Genomic DNA, 16,727 nt, shown 5'->3' with positions numbered 1-16,727 from the left:
GATCTTGATATTGATCTGGAATCTTAATAAATCCGTGGCCTACCATGGCTCAAATTATCCAACCAAAAAAACAAACATTTTAGGCAAGACTAAAGCGAAAAAGTAACTACTCCTTTTTTTTTGCAAATGCAAAACAGTGTCTCAATGTTAATTGGGATAATACATCCAATGCCAGCAATAGCTGTATCAAGGCTTGGTAAATCTTACCTGACATCATGCCAAAAAGTGTCAGTTGTGCCTCCCTTTTACTCAATCTGCAGAACAGGCATATATAGTTTACAGCAACAACTTAGAGCCACTCAAAATGTCAAAAGTAAGAAATATAGTGTGGTAAGAAATGTACCACAATAGTTATTTTGTCTCATCATACTTATGGGGCGCCAGGAGATATTGGGACAAGTCTGGAGAGTTCCTCAGATACTTTAGCTAGCCATGAGACTGCCTCTGGAACATTGTGGCCACTGTCAACTATGCCCACCAAACAAGTTTTATATGTTAGGCGATGAGGGAAACTAGTCATACCTGAATTTTGGGTATTTAGAGAATTTCCCAATAGTCAGTTTGTCTCGGTACAAAATTCTTCAAACAAAACACTCTGATTGGGTTTCTCCAATCAAACATGAGATGTTCTATTTTTCATGAATTTTGGCATGTCTGTCCAGAAACCCCTTAAATCTAAAGCTCTTTCCACACTCCTTACAAGAGAAGCCTGAATCTCTGCTGTGAGTCTTAACATGCACGGCTAGATGCGACTTCCGTCTGAAACACTTGTCACATTGTGTGCATGGGAATGGCTTCTCCCCCGTGTGAATCCTGATATGTTTAACAAGGTTCGGTTTACTACAAAATTTTGCCTCACAGTGTGTGCAAGTATAAGGCTTTTCACCAGTGTGGGTCCTTTGGTGAACAACGAGTTGGGCATTAAACACAAAACTCTTGCCGCATTCTGGGCAAGAAAATGGCCTCTCTCCTGTGTGAGTCTTCGTGTGACTAACAAGATTGACTTTATTTGTAAAGCGTCTGTCACATTCACTGCAAGAATATGGCTGCTCCCCTGTGTGAGTCCGTTGATGCCTCATGAGGTGTGCGTTCCGTGCAAAGCTTCTGCCACATTCAGTGCAGGAGAATGGTTTCACCCCTACGTGGGTATTCTGGTGTTTGCAAAGTCGTGATTTGTCAGAAAAGCAAAGTCCACATTCTAAGCATTCGAATGGTCGTTCTCCAGTGTGCGTGCGAAGATGCACGACAATGCTCCCTTTGCTGGCAAAACATTTCCCACATTCTGAACAAGAAAATGGCTTCTCTCCTGTGTGCACCTGCTGATGTTTTAGAGAGCTGCCTCTATCAGTGAAACACTTGCCACACTCCATACAAGAGAATGGCTTCTCCCCAGTGTGCAGTCTTAAATGTCGCGCCAAGTGTGAGCTGCCAAAAAAACGCCTTCCACACTCTTTACACACATGGGGTCTCTTTCCTGTGTGAACCCTCTGATGCCGGACCAGATAAGACTTGCAGGTGAAGGACTTCTCGCACTCAGAGCAGAAGAATAGTTTTTCTCCTGTGTGGCTTCTTTGATGGACAACATAACGCCATTTCTTTGTAAAACATTTGCCACAATCTTTGCAGCTGTAGCTGTCGGGCTCAGAGTGAGTCTTGTAATGGGCTATGAAAGCAGATTTACATGTGAACTGTTTGCTGCATTGGTTGCAACTGATGTTGGGTTGTTTTCCTCTCCGGGTTGTGGCGTCCATGTCTTTTTCAACCCCCTCCTCAGACGCACCCTGTGAACCTTCATCAGAATCTGTGAGGTTCCCTTCTTCTTGTGAAGTCTGGTCCATTGAGGGATGTCCTGTTGCATCAGCCTTGTGTTCTCCTTTACTCAAGGTTCTCGATTCTTCCTTATCCGGGATATCTTTGATATCAGCCTGTATATCGTTCTCACCAAATGAAATGTCGGAGTCTGCTGTGGAACATTTTGAATGTGGACTCTGCTTTTTAACCGGTTTATGATTCCTCCCAGTAAAGCCCTTTTGTTTTTGAGAATTTACTTTCTTGGCTAACTTTTGAATACGACTTCCAGGTTTAGTTTTTGGAATATGATCGTGAGATTTTTCTGCCAATAAATGGAAGAAAAAAAAAAAAAAGTGTGTTAGGCAGCAGACATACAGAATCTTCCACACAGACCTCAAAAGGTCCAAAAATTCACACTGCAGAAGAAAACATTTTGTAGCAGAAGAGCCTATTAATGAATTTGGCCCCTCCTCAGCTACTGCGTCGTGGACTGGTGTACATCTTCATAATTGATGTGGTTTATTTTAGTGGTGAAAATTATAATAAATTTGTTAGACAAGCTCATTGCCTCTTGGCCTGCTTTTCAAAATGGTGTCAGAGCTGCACAAAACAAAAATTTTTATTTCAAAGTTTTACGCCAGATTTTTGGTGCAAACTGCTTAATGAATCGGGCCCTCTGTCTATATTCTTCTTATAAATAAAGACCTTCCATACTCAGGGATGTATCTAAAATTACATTTTAGTAATAGCCAAGTAACAAACATTGTTCTGCGTTATTGTCGGCAAGAAAATTTACACTATGACCCTCAAGCAGAGGTGTATTTAGGTTTTCTGGCACCCGGGGCTAGAATTCAATTTGCCCCCCCTCCCCACCCGCACAAAGCACATATGCGATTTGCACACTTAGGCTGAAGCCCCACTAATGCTAATGACACTCGGCTTCTGCGAGCGTGAGCCAAGTGTCAGTGCTCTGTGCTCCAATCCTCTCGCACATAGAGAATCATAACACAGCTGCGGAGGAGATGGAGAAATGAATTTCTCCATCTCCTCTGTTGCTGGAGTCGGCAGGAATCGCACTGCACTCGGGTGATTACAAGTGAGAGAGAGCCCTTAGTCACATGCCGACAAGCTGCTTTCCCAAATTTGCTCTATATTCAGTAAAAAGTGAGAAAAGCTTGTTGTCACGTGACCGTAAGATTTAAAAATCGCACATGAGTGAAGTGGCCATGTGATGTCTGCTGAAACCTGCAAGCAGAGCTGAATCCTGACAGCGAGTATATTATACACTATTAGGATTGGCTTGCTACAAGACTTTATTTTATAATTAAAGGGCTTGTCCAGGTTTGAGAAGAAAGTCTGCAGTCAGTCATTCTAGGTGACTTCAGGCTTCTGAATTCTCACAGCACACTTTTAGGCTGGTTTCACACGTCCGGATATTTCCGGTACCGGAAAAACCCATACCGAAGATATCAGTGTCCGTGTGCATCTGTGTGGCATACCTGTGCTGCATCAGGATCACATGTACCAGCGTTTGGGAATCAGCGGTCCCCGGACCTCTGCTGAGCTTAGTGAGTGACAGAACACCGCTCACTGAGCGCAGCTCTGGGGCCCACTTAATGCAGGAGTCATTCTCCCCGGCTCCTCTGCTGAGCAGTCACATGGATTACAGCAGGGGACACTTAGGATAGGTGAGTATAAGGATTTTTTTTATTGTATTCTTATTTTTACAGGTGGAGACACCAAGAACAAACTACAACTAAATTAACCCCTGCTGGTGCTGATCACAGCGCCGGCAGGGAACCATGATGAGGGCAGCATTCAGCACCCAGCGCTTGGGAACAGTGCTAACTGTACCACTGATTTCCAAGCGCCGTTACGTGTCACATGGATGGCATCTGTGTGCGGTACTTGTTTACATGGACCCATTCACTTTTAATGGGTCTATGTGATCCGTGTTGCCGGCCAAGAATGGACGTGTCTATGTGTGGGTCACATGGTCCGTGGAAACACACTGACATGTGTGGAGACCCATTAATTTGAATGGGTCTACGTGTGTCAGTATCTCGGGAACGTAATGAAAGGGTCACCACATGTACTGGAAATACTGATGTGTGAAAGAGCCCTTAGGATTCTCCCATGACTGCGGCAAGAGTGGACAGTCATGTCGGTACAAGTATGCAATTTGTATACCTCTGGCCACATTCCGACTAGATGTGTCCAGCCCCGCTCAATTCATTTTCATTGAGTGAGGCCAAGTATGTCTAGTCGGCACGTGACCGCAAATGTTTAAATTGCCAGCACGAGAGAATTCTGAGTGCAGTGCGGTGAGAATTCAGAAGTCTGCAGTCACATAGAATGACTGCTGACCCATCACAAACTTGGAGAACCCCTTTAATGCTCCTAACAAATAAAAAAATGAGAATTAGTATCACAAAAAAACATTTACATCCTGCTACCTTTTTAGATGAACGACTCCAGAGACAACGTCTTTCTTTTAATCTTCATCTTGTTCAGACTCCATGATGACTTTTCTCATCCATAGCTCGTCTCTGCAGAATTCTATCTTCTCCGGGCTTTTGCAGCACATCTGTGGCGCCCTGCTGTGCATTGGTGCCACAGATCCCAGAGGGGTGCATGGACGGATTCCTCCACAAGAGGCCCTCATAGCATTCACACACCTCCACCTTCCACCTCAGACCAGCAGAGGGAGGCTGTTAGGGATATAAAAAGGGAAGGTGGAGCTAGGCAGTTCAGTCTGAAGTCTGGAGTCGCAGTCTAGAGTCTACAGTCTGTGAGAAGGTCAGTCTGTCAGAAGTTTAGTCTGTTGAGAGGAGATCCTGCAGAAGCTAGCCTGCAGTGGAGCTCAGTCAGTCCAGCCCAAACTCAGTGAGCTCAGATTAGTGAGCCTAAGGCGTGCCGACGCCGAAAGAGCGGTGAAGAGTAGCGAGGCCTACTGCCCGTGTGAAGCCTAGCGAGGGCCCCTAGCGTGGCCGAAGGCAAGTGGAAAGAGTGTAACATAGGCGGCAGAGGAGCTTTACCCGCTCACCCAAAAACCATTTACCGGACACCGGGTCCGCGTCTGCAGGGATCCCTTATGCCCAGCAGAAACAACCGGAACCCCTGGTGAACTATATGTCCCAGGAACACCCAAAGCTGACTGTTATACCAGGGTCAGGAGTCACGGAGGCCCAAGAGACCAGGGAGTGTGATCTCCAACAGAAGGCCCTACCACCAGGTCAGCAGGTGCAAGACAGAGACCAAGTTAGGCCTAGCTCCAGGCAGGTCAGAAACTTATCAGGAAAAGGCAAGAAACAGAAGGGCCCACACCCGCTCACTGGGGAGAGTCCTGATATGCACCCTTCACCCTAAAGTGCCCTGGATCGTGCCTGAAACACCACCAGTAAAGGTACTGAAGTGAACTCCGGTGTGCGTGCCTATTCTTCTATCCTTCCTCTGACCCGGCTGGGTCCCCTCTGTCCTGCATCCCTTCGCCTACGCTGCCCTGAGGCCCCACTCCACCTGTGGGGAGCTGCACCAACTAAGCTGCCTGAACACCGGCCTCAGAGGACTGTCGCAGCGCTGGTGGTCCTCACCAGACACCACAGGTGGCGTCACGAACATTCCCCTTTACCATATAACTTTCCCCCTTCTTTTAAGAGTGACCCCAGGGTACGGGCCTGGGAGCAGACCACCGTGACATCCCCCCCCCCCTCGGAAGGTCAGGCAACAACAAGGCCCGGGCGCCGAGTCGCCCCATCCCCTCGGCGCGTCACATCCCCACACGATGCCCTTAAAGATAAGTGTCATTTTTATTCAGGAGCTTTGTAATATCTGCCTTACACTGAGACCCTGAATAAATAATTGCCCCTCACTATATTCCCTGAACAAAATATGACCCAGACACTATCCCTCTTAAGGGACATGCCCTCCACACTGCCCCTCCTTTCCATACTGGTCCCCCCCCCTGTTCATCCTCTCCCACACTGTGTCCCATCTATAGGGCCCAATCTCTACACTGTGCCTTCTCATCACACTCCCCATCCTTAGCTTATTATCCCCTCCTAGCTGTGCCATTACAATGACCCCCACTCTCCCCATCACACACACACACTGCTCAGTCTCTATCCTGTGCCCACTCAGTTTTCTCCCCCCATACTGTCTAACACAGGGGTCCTCAAACTACGGCCCGCGGGCCACATGCGGCCTGCGGAGTATTTTTATCCGGCCCGCTGGGCTGTGGGCAGAGGAGAGCGGTGTCCGCGCCCCGCTCTAGTGTGTTCCTCTCCTTTTGAACTTCTCCTGCCTTGTGTCCCCCACTTAGTCCCGTACGGGTACTACAATGTCCCTTGTGGGCAACGTGTTGTTCCCGGACTGACTGGGTGCCCTTTTTGGTGACTTGTGGTGAGAACGTGGCGTAAGGCTGGGTCCCTCTGGATAAACTCAGATTAGGGCATACAGGTGGCGACTCCGCTCCGTCCGCACCCCCTGAGATCCTTTCGCCTGTGGAGCCTATCTCCTCTGCTCCCCTCCTGGGCCTTCTTGCTTGGACCCTGACCGGGGACAGAGCCGGTTGTAACTCTGCCCCGACCCCCCGTCTCGAGGCCCGAGACCAGGGACCGTGGACCCTCAGCCGGCTGCAGCCTTGTGCCGACTTGCTGTCCCAAAGACCCACGACCAAAGACCTGGTTATTAAAATGGCCTCCAGTTATATAGAATTCTAATAAAGTGCTTAGGGTTAGGGTTAGGGTTACGTGGTTCCCCCTTACTTTGGTTCCCCCCAACTCCTCCATTCAGGCCCGTGGCAGCACTATGATGCTTTAGGCCCCCTTCAGAACTGGAGTGGTGTAGTGTTGAGTGTGTGGTTGGGGTCCTGTGTGGTACTCCATCCTTACCTGGGAGAGGAGATACCACATCTCGTTCCAAGGTGCAGTACCCCTGTGGCGACTGAACCCTCAGGGGCGCCACACATTATAAAGACAGGGGAGTGATATCCTGCATGGGGCATTATATGGGGGGGGTGACATCCTGAATGGGGCATTATAAAGACTGGAGAGGGATATCCTACATGGGGTATTATACGGGGGGGGGGTGACATCCTGCATGGGGCATTATATGGGGGGGTGACATCCTGCATGGGGCATTATATGAGGGGGGTGACATCCTGCATGAGGCATTATATGAGGGGGGTGACATCCTGCATGAGGCATTATATGAGGGGGGTGACATCCTGCATGAGGCATTATATGAGGGGGGGTGACATCCTGCATGGGGCATTATATGGGGGGGGTGACATCCTGCATGGGGCATTATATGGGGGGGGTGACATCCTGCATGGGGCATTATATGGGGGGGGTGACATCCTGCATGGGGCATTATATGGGGGGGTGACATCCTGAATGGGGCATTATATGGGGGGGTGATATCCTGAATGGGGCATTATATAGGGGGGTGACATCCAGCATGGGGCATTATATAGGGGGGTGACATCCAGCATTGGGCATTATATGGGGGGGGGCATTATAAAGACAGGGGAGTGACATCCTGAATGGGGCATTATAAAGACAGGGGAGTGATCTCTTGCATGGGGCATTATAAGGGGGGGGGGGACGGGACAGCCTGCATGGGGCATTATAAGGGGGAAACAGCCCGCCTATTGAGGACTTATGCTGCCTATTGGGGACATTTACCTGCCCATTGAGGACCTATGATGCCTATTGGGGACATTTGCCTGCCTATTGGGGACCTATGCTGCCTATTGGGGACATTTACCTGCCTATTGAAATACTGGTTGATTTAACTTTACTTGTTCATTTTAAATATTGTATTTGTTCCTGTATTGTTTTTTTACTTCAAAATAAGATATGTGCAGTGTGCATAGGAATTTGTTCATAGTTTTTAAAAAAAAATATATATTCCGGCCCTCCAATGGTCTGAGGGGCAGTGAACTGGCCACCTGTTGAAAAAGTTTGAGGACCCCTGGTCTAACACATTTCCCTCTCCTTCCTAATACAGTCTTCCCACACATCCCCCCCTGCTAACCATAATGCCTCCTCACAATCCCCCCCTCCCGACTCCCCATATTGTGTCTGCACCCACCCCCCCCACACTGCGTTCGCACCCATACTCCCCATTCTGTGCCTGCACCAGTCCCCTCACTCACCATACTGTGTCTGCACCCAGTGTCGGATTAGGGTGCCTAGGGCCCACAGGAGGTTTTGAGTCCACAGGGCCCACCTGACTGTTTATTTACATATCAATTGTACCTGTTTACACTCAAAAGTCATGCACATTGAGGCACCATACAGTGTTTAAAACAGTGTGCCTCTTAATGAACTTGGCGCATTTTTCACCTTACATCCACCACTACAAGTGCAGCGTTATGCCCGGCGCCCCTGCATGGTGTCCCCTTCTCCCTCCATGCAGGGACGCCGGCTTACTCCCCGCCCCGGCCTGGAAGTGCCGTTGCCTCAGCGGTGACGTTTTTATCATATATGTGGCTACTGACTGACTGCAGCGGTCACGTGACCTTCAGGCCATAATAGGAAGTGAGAACACGACTGGGGCACATGGGTATCGGTTCTGGGAACTACAGGGGTCCTGTAAGTATATAAATTCTTTTTAACTTTCACGCTACAAAGAGACACAAATGTGCCAGGGGAGAAGATTACACAAATTCTTTATTTTACACGCTGCTGTTTTTAATAGTGAGTTACCAGAAAGATCTGCACCAAAAAGCTCGCAATTTAATGCAGATGATTTTTTGTTGTGGATTTTCTTTTAGATTCTTGCTGATTTTCTATTTAAATTCTCCATAGAAATTCTGCTACATTTGAACAGAAACCTACAAAATACTGGAAGCAAAAGGGCAGATAATATAAAATATTCACCTTTACAGCCAAGCACCCCCTCCCCCACACAATGTAGCAAGTATAGCCAAATGACTCTCTTACACATAGCATATAAAAAACCTCCCCCAAAATCGATATACGGTATATAGGTCCACTATTCTATTGTACATACAAATTTCACATTAAATAAACTAAAAAAAATGAAAACTGCTTTTCCTATATGATGCTGAAGTTGCAGGATCGTTTTTCCTGCCAGTCTTCAACCTCACCGAAGTCTTCTTGATGCCGCCACTAGCAGCAGAAGAGGGAGAAGGCCCAGCAGCCGCATGGTTACAGTGGCAGCACAAGCTCCTACTCTGAGGTGCCAGAGAGGAGTGAGGGTGCAGACTGCCTCAGCATGTGCTCTGCCAAGCAGGCAGAGGGCAGCTATGGTGACCAGGGGCCTGATGGGGCTGGTCAGCTTGATCTCGCTGCAGAGGGAAGTGTCCCTAGCCCAGCTATGCACTGCCCAGCTAATCTCATTCTACAGGTGATAGAATTGGTGAGTTTATTGAGATCTGTGCAGGAGAGGTGGCACTTAGTGACACATCCTTGCAAAGGTGTCAGTCTGGCTAATACATAGCACTGGCACTGCAAAGGGAGGAATGAGTCTGCACTGTGGATGCAGATTAGCTAAGCAGTGCATTGCATGCTAGGATAGGAGGGGCCTTCCATCACTTGTCAGTGTCGGCCAGCAGCAGGGCCCACCGGAGGATTCCCCGATTTCCAGATGGGCCAGTCCCAGCCTTTCTGCACCCATCTCTCCCAATCACCTTACTGTAAATGCACACATGATAATATAAAACTCATTTCTTATACTAAAATCACAATAACACAGGTGTGGATAAAAATGGCTGTAACGTTTATTTTGGGTAACTTTGTTAATAAATATAATATTAATAACCAACAAATAAATAATTAATTTACCAATAAATAATTCCAATCCACCCAGCATTCACTGCGTGATTTTCCCACAAATCAACAATCACGACAAAAATATATCATAAAAAGAGGGAGGGAGGGATGTTCTGACAGCTGGAATGCCGCACAGCTGGCAAACAGCTGTCTTTTATATCCAACATCTTTCCAGCACTCTCTGATATCCAATCAGAATAGAGGAAAAATGACCGCCAAAAAAAAGATCAAACCAGAATAACTTGCTCGTGGCTCCCACAACTGACAAATTCAAAACAGTTAACCCTTAAATAACCTGAAGAAAAAGGGGTTGTGAGGGCTGAGTACTGCAATAAATAGAAGGGTCCGTATTATCATGAGACCCCCCTTTTACTATGGCATATGGTGGGTGGGTGGGGGCTTACATTATTATACAAAACCCATTTCTTATAATAAAATCACAATAACACAGGTGTGGATAAAAATGGCCGTGAAGTTTATTTTGGGTAACTTTATTAATAAATATAATATTAATAACCAACAAATAAATAATTAATTTACCAATAAATAATTCCATTCCACCCAGCATTCACTGGGCGATTTTCCCACTAGCCAGACCTCAAAGAGTAATGGCCCCCCTAAAAACAACACAGCCATTTTTCAATAATAGACTGCAAGTCTAAATTAAAGATGTCCAGACCAATATCTGACAGATGAACTAGATCCCTACGGTATATGACTCACCCCCCAGGGGGATATATGGGGGAGACTCGGTACCCGGGCCTTTACCTTCTTTGCAGGATAAAAAACCAAGCAATGTGAACTGAGGTCTAAGATGGTAGACATGCAAGAATTAGGAGCATGTTCACACTAGCAAAAAGAAGCAAAACCTACAAAAGACAAAAATATATCTCATACCCTACCATAATTATATATAAATGTAAAGCAAAGTTGCATAATAAATATAGGGTACTTAGTGAACTATTTTTGATCAAAAAAAGTATACAAGCCGTCCCACCAGCGGCAAGGTGACCCTAAATTGGGACGGTACCTATACTGCCTATATTAAAAACCTTCCTGTATATCAAAGTTGAAGTAATGCATATAAAAGGGTAGACAAATAGGACCGGGTCCCAACTCCAGACCACCCAGGCCCGTGGTAAGCTACATATATACCAGTCAGCTCAACAAAGGGGATGCCACACCCTTAAATTGCACAGAATGCAAACAAGACAAAAAACCAGACAATGTGAACTGAGGTCTAAGATGGTAGACATGCAAGAAATAGGAGCATGTTCACACTAGCAAAAAGAAGCAAAACCTACAAAAGACAAAAATATATCTCATACCCTACCATCATTATATATAAATGTAAAGCAAAGTTGCATAATAAATATAGGGTACTTAGTGAACCATTTTTGATCAAAAAAAGTATACAAGCCGTCCCACCAGCGGCAAGGTGACCCTAAATTGGGACGGTACCTATACTGCCTATATTAAAAATATATTTGATCAAAAATAGTTCACTAAGTACCCTATATTTATTATGCAACTTTGCTTTACATTTATATATAATGATGGTAGGGTATGAGATATATTTTTGTCTTTTGTAGGTTTTGCTTCTTTGCAGGATATCACGGCAGTCGGCTCCCGGGCCTGTCCTCTGGGTCACTCTTTAAAAGGGCTTTTGTTCTTTTTGTTAACAGTTTGTCTCGTGACGCCACCTGTGGTTTCTGGTAATAGTTACCAGCGCTGCTGCAGACCTCCGGGGATGATGGGATGGGATGCAGGTGAGAGATGGCCCGGTCAGGTCAGGGGGACTGACGGACATGCACACAGGGGATTCGCTTCAGTACCTTTACTGGTGTAACGGCAGGTAGGGTCCAGGGTACTTGATAGGAAGGGTGCACTTCAGGTCTCTCCCCAGTGAGCGGGTATAAGGCCTCCTGATCCGTGTCTTCCGCTCTCTAAGCTTCTGGCCAGCCTGGAACTTGGCCTAGCTTCTATGTTGTGTTGCTCCCTCACCTGACCGCTTGGTAGTAGGACTTTTCTTTGGCAACCACTATCCCTGGACGCCGGGGCCTTCGTGGTTCCTAGTCCTGTATTTGATGGTAGCTTCAGGATGACCAGGGGGTCTGGAAGCCTCCTGGTATGCCAGTAGTCCCTACTGGGTATAGAGAACCCTGTAGGCGCGGACCCGGTGTCCGGATTGTGTCTTGGGGTGAGCCTGTGATGCTCCTCTGCCCCCTTAACTCCTCTCTCCATGCCTCGGCCACACTCGGGGCCCTCAATACAGCAGCAGACGTGCTGCGTCTTCACTGCTCTGACTGAACAACTCACTACTCACTAACTGAACTCCTGCCTGACTCCACCCTCCATATATATATCCCTAACAGGGCTCCCTCTGGTGGTATGAGGTGGAAGCTTGGAGGTGTCTGTAATGAGGGCCTCTTGTGGAGAAGTCGTCCATGCACCCTTTTGGGTCCTGTGGTACCTGTAGTAGCAGGGCGCCACATATAAACCTGGGGTAAAGCCTTCCAGGTCTCTATGTCTGAATGAAAAACCCTTTAACAAAAGCATAAATTTCTCCATGCTCCTGTTAACCCTCTTCCTGATTCTTTCCATAAAACGAAGGTTGTTAGATGACCAAATTAATCTGGGAATAATCTCGGAAAAAACAAAAGCATGAATGGTAAAATTCGGTCTTTAATAATGAAAGATCCCTACGCATAAATGATAAAAGATCCAATGTGTTGATCTTTCCGAGAAAATTCCCCCCAAGGTGAAAAACAATTAAGTCAGGGTATGGCCACTTTAAAGCTAAAATCCTCTTTTCATCTAGCAAGTTTTTCCACTTCATCCCTCTGACGCTATGCCACCAGACTTCGGTTGAAGAAGGGTGAAATGACAAGTTCTTTGTATAAGACTTGAGTGCTGCTCTTTTTTCAGCCCAAAAAACGAATGAATGTCCCACAATCCATATAACGATAGGACCTAAAAGATGAATTCAAACATTAATGACTGTATAGGTTTGGACGAACATACAATCTAAATCTGTTTGATTCCCATCTACCCAGTTTCATAATCCGCTCGTCGCATAATCCCAATCGGGAAGCCTCAGTTTCACCTCCTATGCGAAAGGAGTGGGAAGAAATCCTCAAACTAGATTTCCCAATCTTATTCAAACATCTTTTAAGTACCCCATTAAACTGAAAAACCGTGGCAGGGAAGCCATTAGCATGGGTGAACAAAGAGCCAGGGCCTTGAATCCTTAGTGTCAGCCATTTTTTAATGTTGTTTACGGGACAAATGGAAGAATCTGTTATAGCGTTCAGTCTAATTGACGAACCTCTGCCTAGTTGGTAAGTTTTTAAATGTCTAATAAACAAGTTAATGCCATTACAAACTACCTCGACATCTTCAATAAACAGACCTGAAGGTACAGTTTTTTTGTAAGAAACTATTTATTCTACCCGTAATGCAGCAAAAATGCTAAAGAAAATGCGGTATTAAATAACCACGCTTCAATTACATCCGAACATACCGAGTAAAGAGCTATGCACAACTCTTTAAGCAAGGAAAAGGAAATCGGACGCCTATTGTCCGGAGTTAAATTCTTCTTCTTAAAGCCCTTCAGAAATTGTTTAACTGGAAATAAGCCCGACAAAGGAGTCTTTCCAGCTAATTTAAGAAAAAAGGTCTCCCCTGCCATTGTTTTTGAAAGCGCTGAATAGGATAGACCCTTTTCAATCAAATGCTCAGCAAATTTTAAGGCTGAATCAGGATGAGATTCACCGTAATTAAAATTATTTCTAGTGCAAAAAATTATCCATTTATGCCATGCTACCGAATAATCGGTCCATGTTCTGTTGGCTAAGGACTTTTCGATGAAATACGGTATCAATCCCAAATCAAATCCCATAGCTGAGTTGGGCAATAAGTTCCTGTCACGTCTGCTTCCGGGATCCTTTGGATAAATGCCGACCACTGGCGATGACAAATAAATTGGGAGATTATTGGTTCCTTGCTAAGAGAATAGGACGCTAAGCGTCTGGAAAAAACCCTACCCATTGTAATAATTCTCAGAGCAAAGTTCAGCATTTCCAATAGGGACTGCAATTCCTTTAAAGTAACTTTTTCTTTATCAATGCAGGTTAGTAAAGCGCTGCAGAGTTTAGAGATTTTATCCAAGGGTAAGCAGCATTGCATGTTATCCGAGTCTATTAAAATACCCCAAAACTCCAGAGACGTACAAGGATATACAGTCTTCTCATTAGCTAATGGGATACTAAAATCATTGCAGATAGCAAAAAACCTCTCCAGTAACTTGATACAACCATTTGTATTATGTGGGCCTAAAAACAAAAAGTCGTGTAAGTAGTGTAAAATCCCTGTTATGATCTGCTACAAGCACTAAGGAAAGACAGGAGATCTGTCCCTACAATAGAACTAAGCTAGATCCCTACGATGTAACGGGGAACCTGATCCTGCGATCAGACCCGCTAAAGTCCTCAGCTAGTCTGAACGAAGACCTATAGATGTGAGGGAGGGATCCCTACAAGAACTAGGGACTGGGAGAAAGATGGACACCTCCTAGCAGAAATTGTAGCAGTAAAAAGACAAACAAACAACATAGAACATAGAGGTCAAAAGACCTAGCTAAACTGACTGAGTAAGGTAACAAAGCACCTGGCTAGCTTAAGAGTAGAAATTACAATGAAGTCCAGCAAGGCCAGAAGGGCGGAGCAGGATTAAATAGGCAAAAAAAGGTCATGTGACTGGAAAAATAGAAAAAACCTAACAGGAGAGTTCTAACAATCCCACCCCCAAATATACCGTATTGAACGACCCAATGTAAAAATGATGAAAAATTATCAAAATAAAAACAAGAGAGAAAAACCCATGGGCAGGCACTTATCAAAAAAATATTGATAAACAAAACAAAAACGAGAGAATTAAAACCGTTAGGATCTACCGGTAGTAACCTAAATGCAGATTTAATATCTGACTTAGCCATAAGGGCACCTTTTCCAAATGACCTGAGCATGTCAATAGCCTCATCAAAAGAAGCATACTTTACTGAGCATAATTTCTTATCCACAGAATCATTTAAAGATAAGCCTTGAGGATAAGAAAGATGTTGGATTAACCTATAAGCTCCCGGATCTTTTTTTGGAATTACACCAAGTGGGGCAATCCTTAAATTAGCAAACGGAGGAGAATCAAAAGGACCAGCTACTCTACCAGATTCAATCTCTTTATATACTTTTTCTTTAGCTACATCATACAATTTTATTTTAGAAGGCAAATTATTAACTACATTACAACCAGAACCTTGAAGTGGTGGAACAAAAAAACGCAAAAAACTAAGTTACTGCTCAACCGATCTGGGTAAATGTCTAACCACGGTAGTATTTTTTGCAACATCACTGGAGTCGCTGCTTTTTGCATTACTGTCGCTGAAATTATTTTGTTGGCCCTGATTCTGCTTCCTAAAACACTTTGACATTGGATGAGAGCCTCCACAAAATGAGCATTCGTGGCGAAAGCGGCAGTTATTGAGCCATTTACAAGATGCCTCATTAAAGGCGAAACAAGCAACTTTTTTATTGGTGTTGCTCAAACCTGTCCTAACGGATGAAGTCCTCTGAGGGAGCATGAGATTGAGCCATAGGCCAATATCTTTGCTCCCCCAGCACAAATTTGGATAAACTGCCAGCTTTTGCCTAAAAGCTTCATCGTAAGATAGCCAGGCCATGCCGCCAAAATTACGATATGCTTCCAGGATAATATCAATATGTGGAAATAAACCTGAACAAAGTTTTGGATATCTTTCACCCAGAATAGCTGAATAAATAGCAAAAGCCTGAAGCCAATTATTAAAAGATCTGTGCGTATTACTCTTTTTTTCATTGGACTTGGGCTTCTCATCTTTTTTCCCATATTTGATCAGCCGTTCTTTTGCTGAGGGCAGCAAGGAAAAAATATAAATGTAATCCCTATTCCAAATAATTTCTTTTAGAGAAGCACTTAAATGAAAGTCTAATGGGGAGAGCTCACATGTAAGTGCTTCTTTTAGATGTATCTCAGGTAAACCTGGCCTTATATTAAAGTTTACACCAGTGTTAGAAATGTTCTGTGAAGTATTAGGGGGAACGGTACTAACTGACCTGCCTAATACCTCAATTAAAATGTTCCTAACGTCAGTGTGGGGAACAGACAGGGGGACATGGAAGTTCTCACCCCTTCCTTTATCGGCTGGATCCTGGACGATGTCCTGATGGTTGCCAACTTGCCAGCACTCAAGCCCTGTGACTGGGGCAAGTGCGGCATGTGGGGAGCTGCGCTGTCATCATCTTCCTCCTCGTCCTCGGAGTCAGCTGCTTGGGACCTCCAGGACATAGCTGCAGCTCTGTCAACCCGCAGCCTCGGTGATGCTGCCAGAGGGGGAATCTCCGGCGTTGAGTATCCCTTGGCTGCCGCAATGCTTTTCTGATTGTGGCGGCTAGATGTGTCCCCAGCAGGTCCACACGACGCCAGCACCTCAGGACCCCTCAGCTGCTGCAGTCCGGATGATGCCGGCGTCTCCCCTCCTCTCAGCTGATTCTAGTCTTGCGCCGGGCTGCGAGACTTCCTGGACTCCCGCGGTTTCTTCACACCGCTCACTTCAGGTGCGCGGCGGCTGTTCCGGGGCGACGACGGCGGTGAGTAGATCACTCTGGCTCTGTGGCTCCTCTTGGTACTCAGGCTTCTCCTGGGCTGCGGCAGTGATTCAGGGACGACATGGAGAGAGGATGACGATCCTGGCATCGGAGCTGCCAGCTCCCCAGAAACTGGGGCAGGTTCTATAGCAGGTTTCATAGCCAGGCAACTCCTCAGCCAGTCCACGCCACTCTCCCGCTCCGCTGATCAGCTGCTGAAGCAGGGATTCCATCTTCAATCTTCTTATCTTCTGACAGCTGGAATGCCGCACAGCTGGCGAACAGCTGTCTTTTATATCCAACATCTTTCCCGCACTTTTTCCGATATCCAATCAGAATAGAGGAAAAATGACCGCCAAAAAAACCAAATCAAGCCAGAATAACCTGCTCGTGGCTCCCACAGCTGACAAATTCAAAACAGTTAACCCTTAAATAACCTGAAAAGGGGATGCGA

At 45.8% G+C, this 16,727-nt stretch overlaps 1 protein-coding gene across 1 annotated transcript in view; it reads right to left on the bottom strand.

Moving 5' to 3' along the window:
• Positions 1-629: 629 nt before the first annotated feature.
• Positions 630-16,727, bottom strand: part of LOC141271555 (uncharacterized) — a 55,387-nt gene continuing 39,289 nt past the window's right edge. The window contains exons 4-6 of the mRNA XM_073681606.1: positions 15,345-15,536; positions 13,640-13,927; positions 630-2,113 (exon numbers count right to left, since the gene is read on the bottom strand). Of these exons, the coding sequence (XP_073537707.1) occupies positions 630-2,113; positions 13,640-13,927; positions 15,345-15,536 (1,964 nt within the window). The remainder of the gene's footprint in view (positions 2,114-13,639; positions 13,928-15,344; positions 15,537-16,727) is intronic.

The sequence above is a fragment of the Phyllobates terribilis genome, unplaced genomic scaffold (genome assembly GCF_046119375.1).
Source record: "Phyllobates terribilis strain yellow unplaced genomic scaffold, ASM4611937v1 Scaffold_5__5_contigs__length_657084704, whole genome shotgun sequence".
Taxonomy (NCBI): Eukaryota; Metazoa; Chordata; class Amphibia; order Anura; family Dendrobatidae; genus Phyllobates; species Phyllobates terribilis.
Note: the sequence above shows the minus strand (reverse complement) of the source record. Positions and strands in the feature narration are given on the sequence as shown.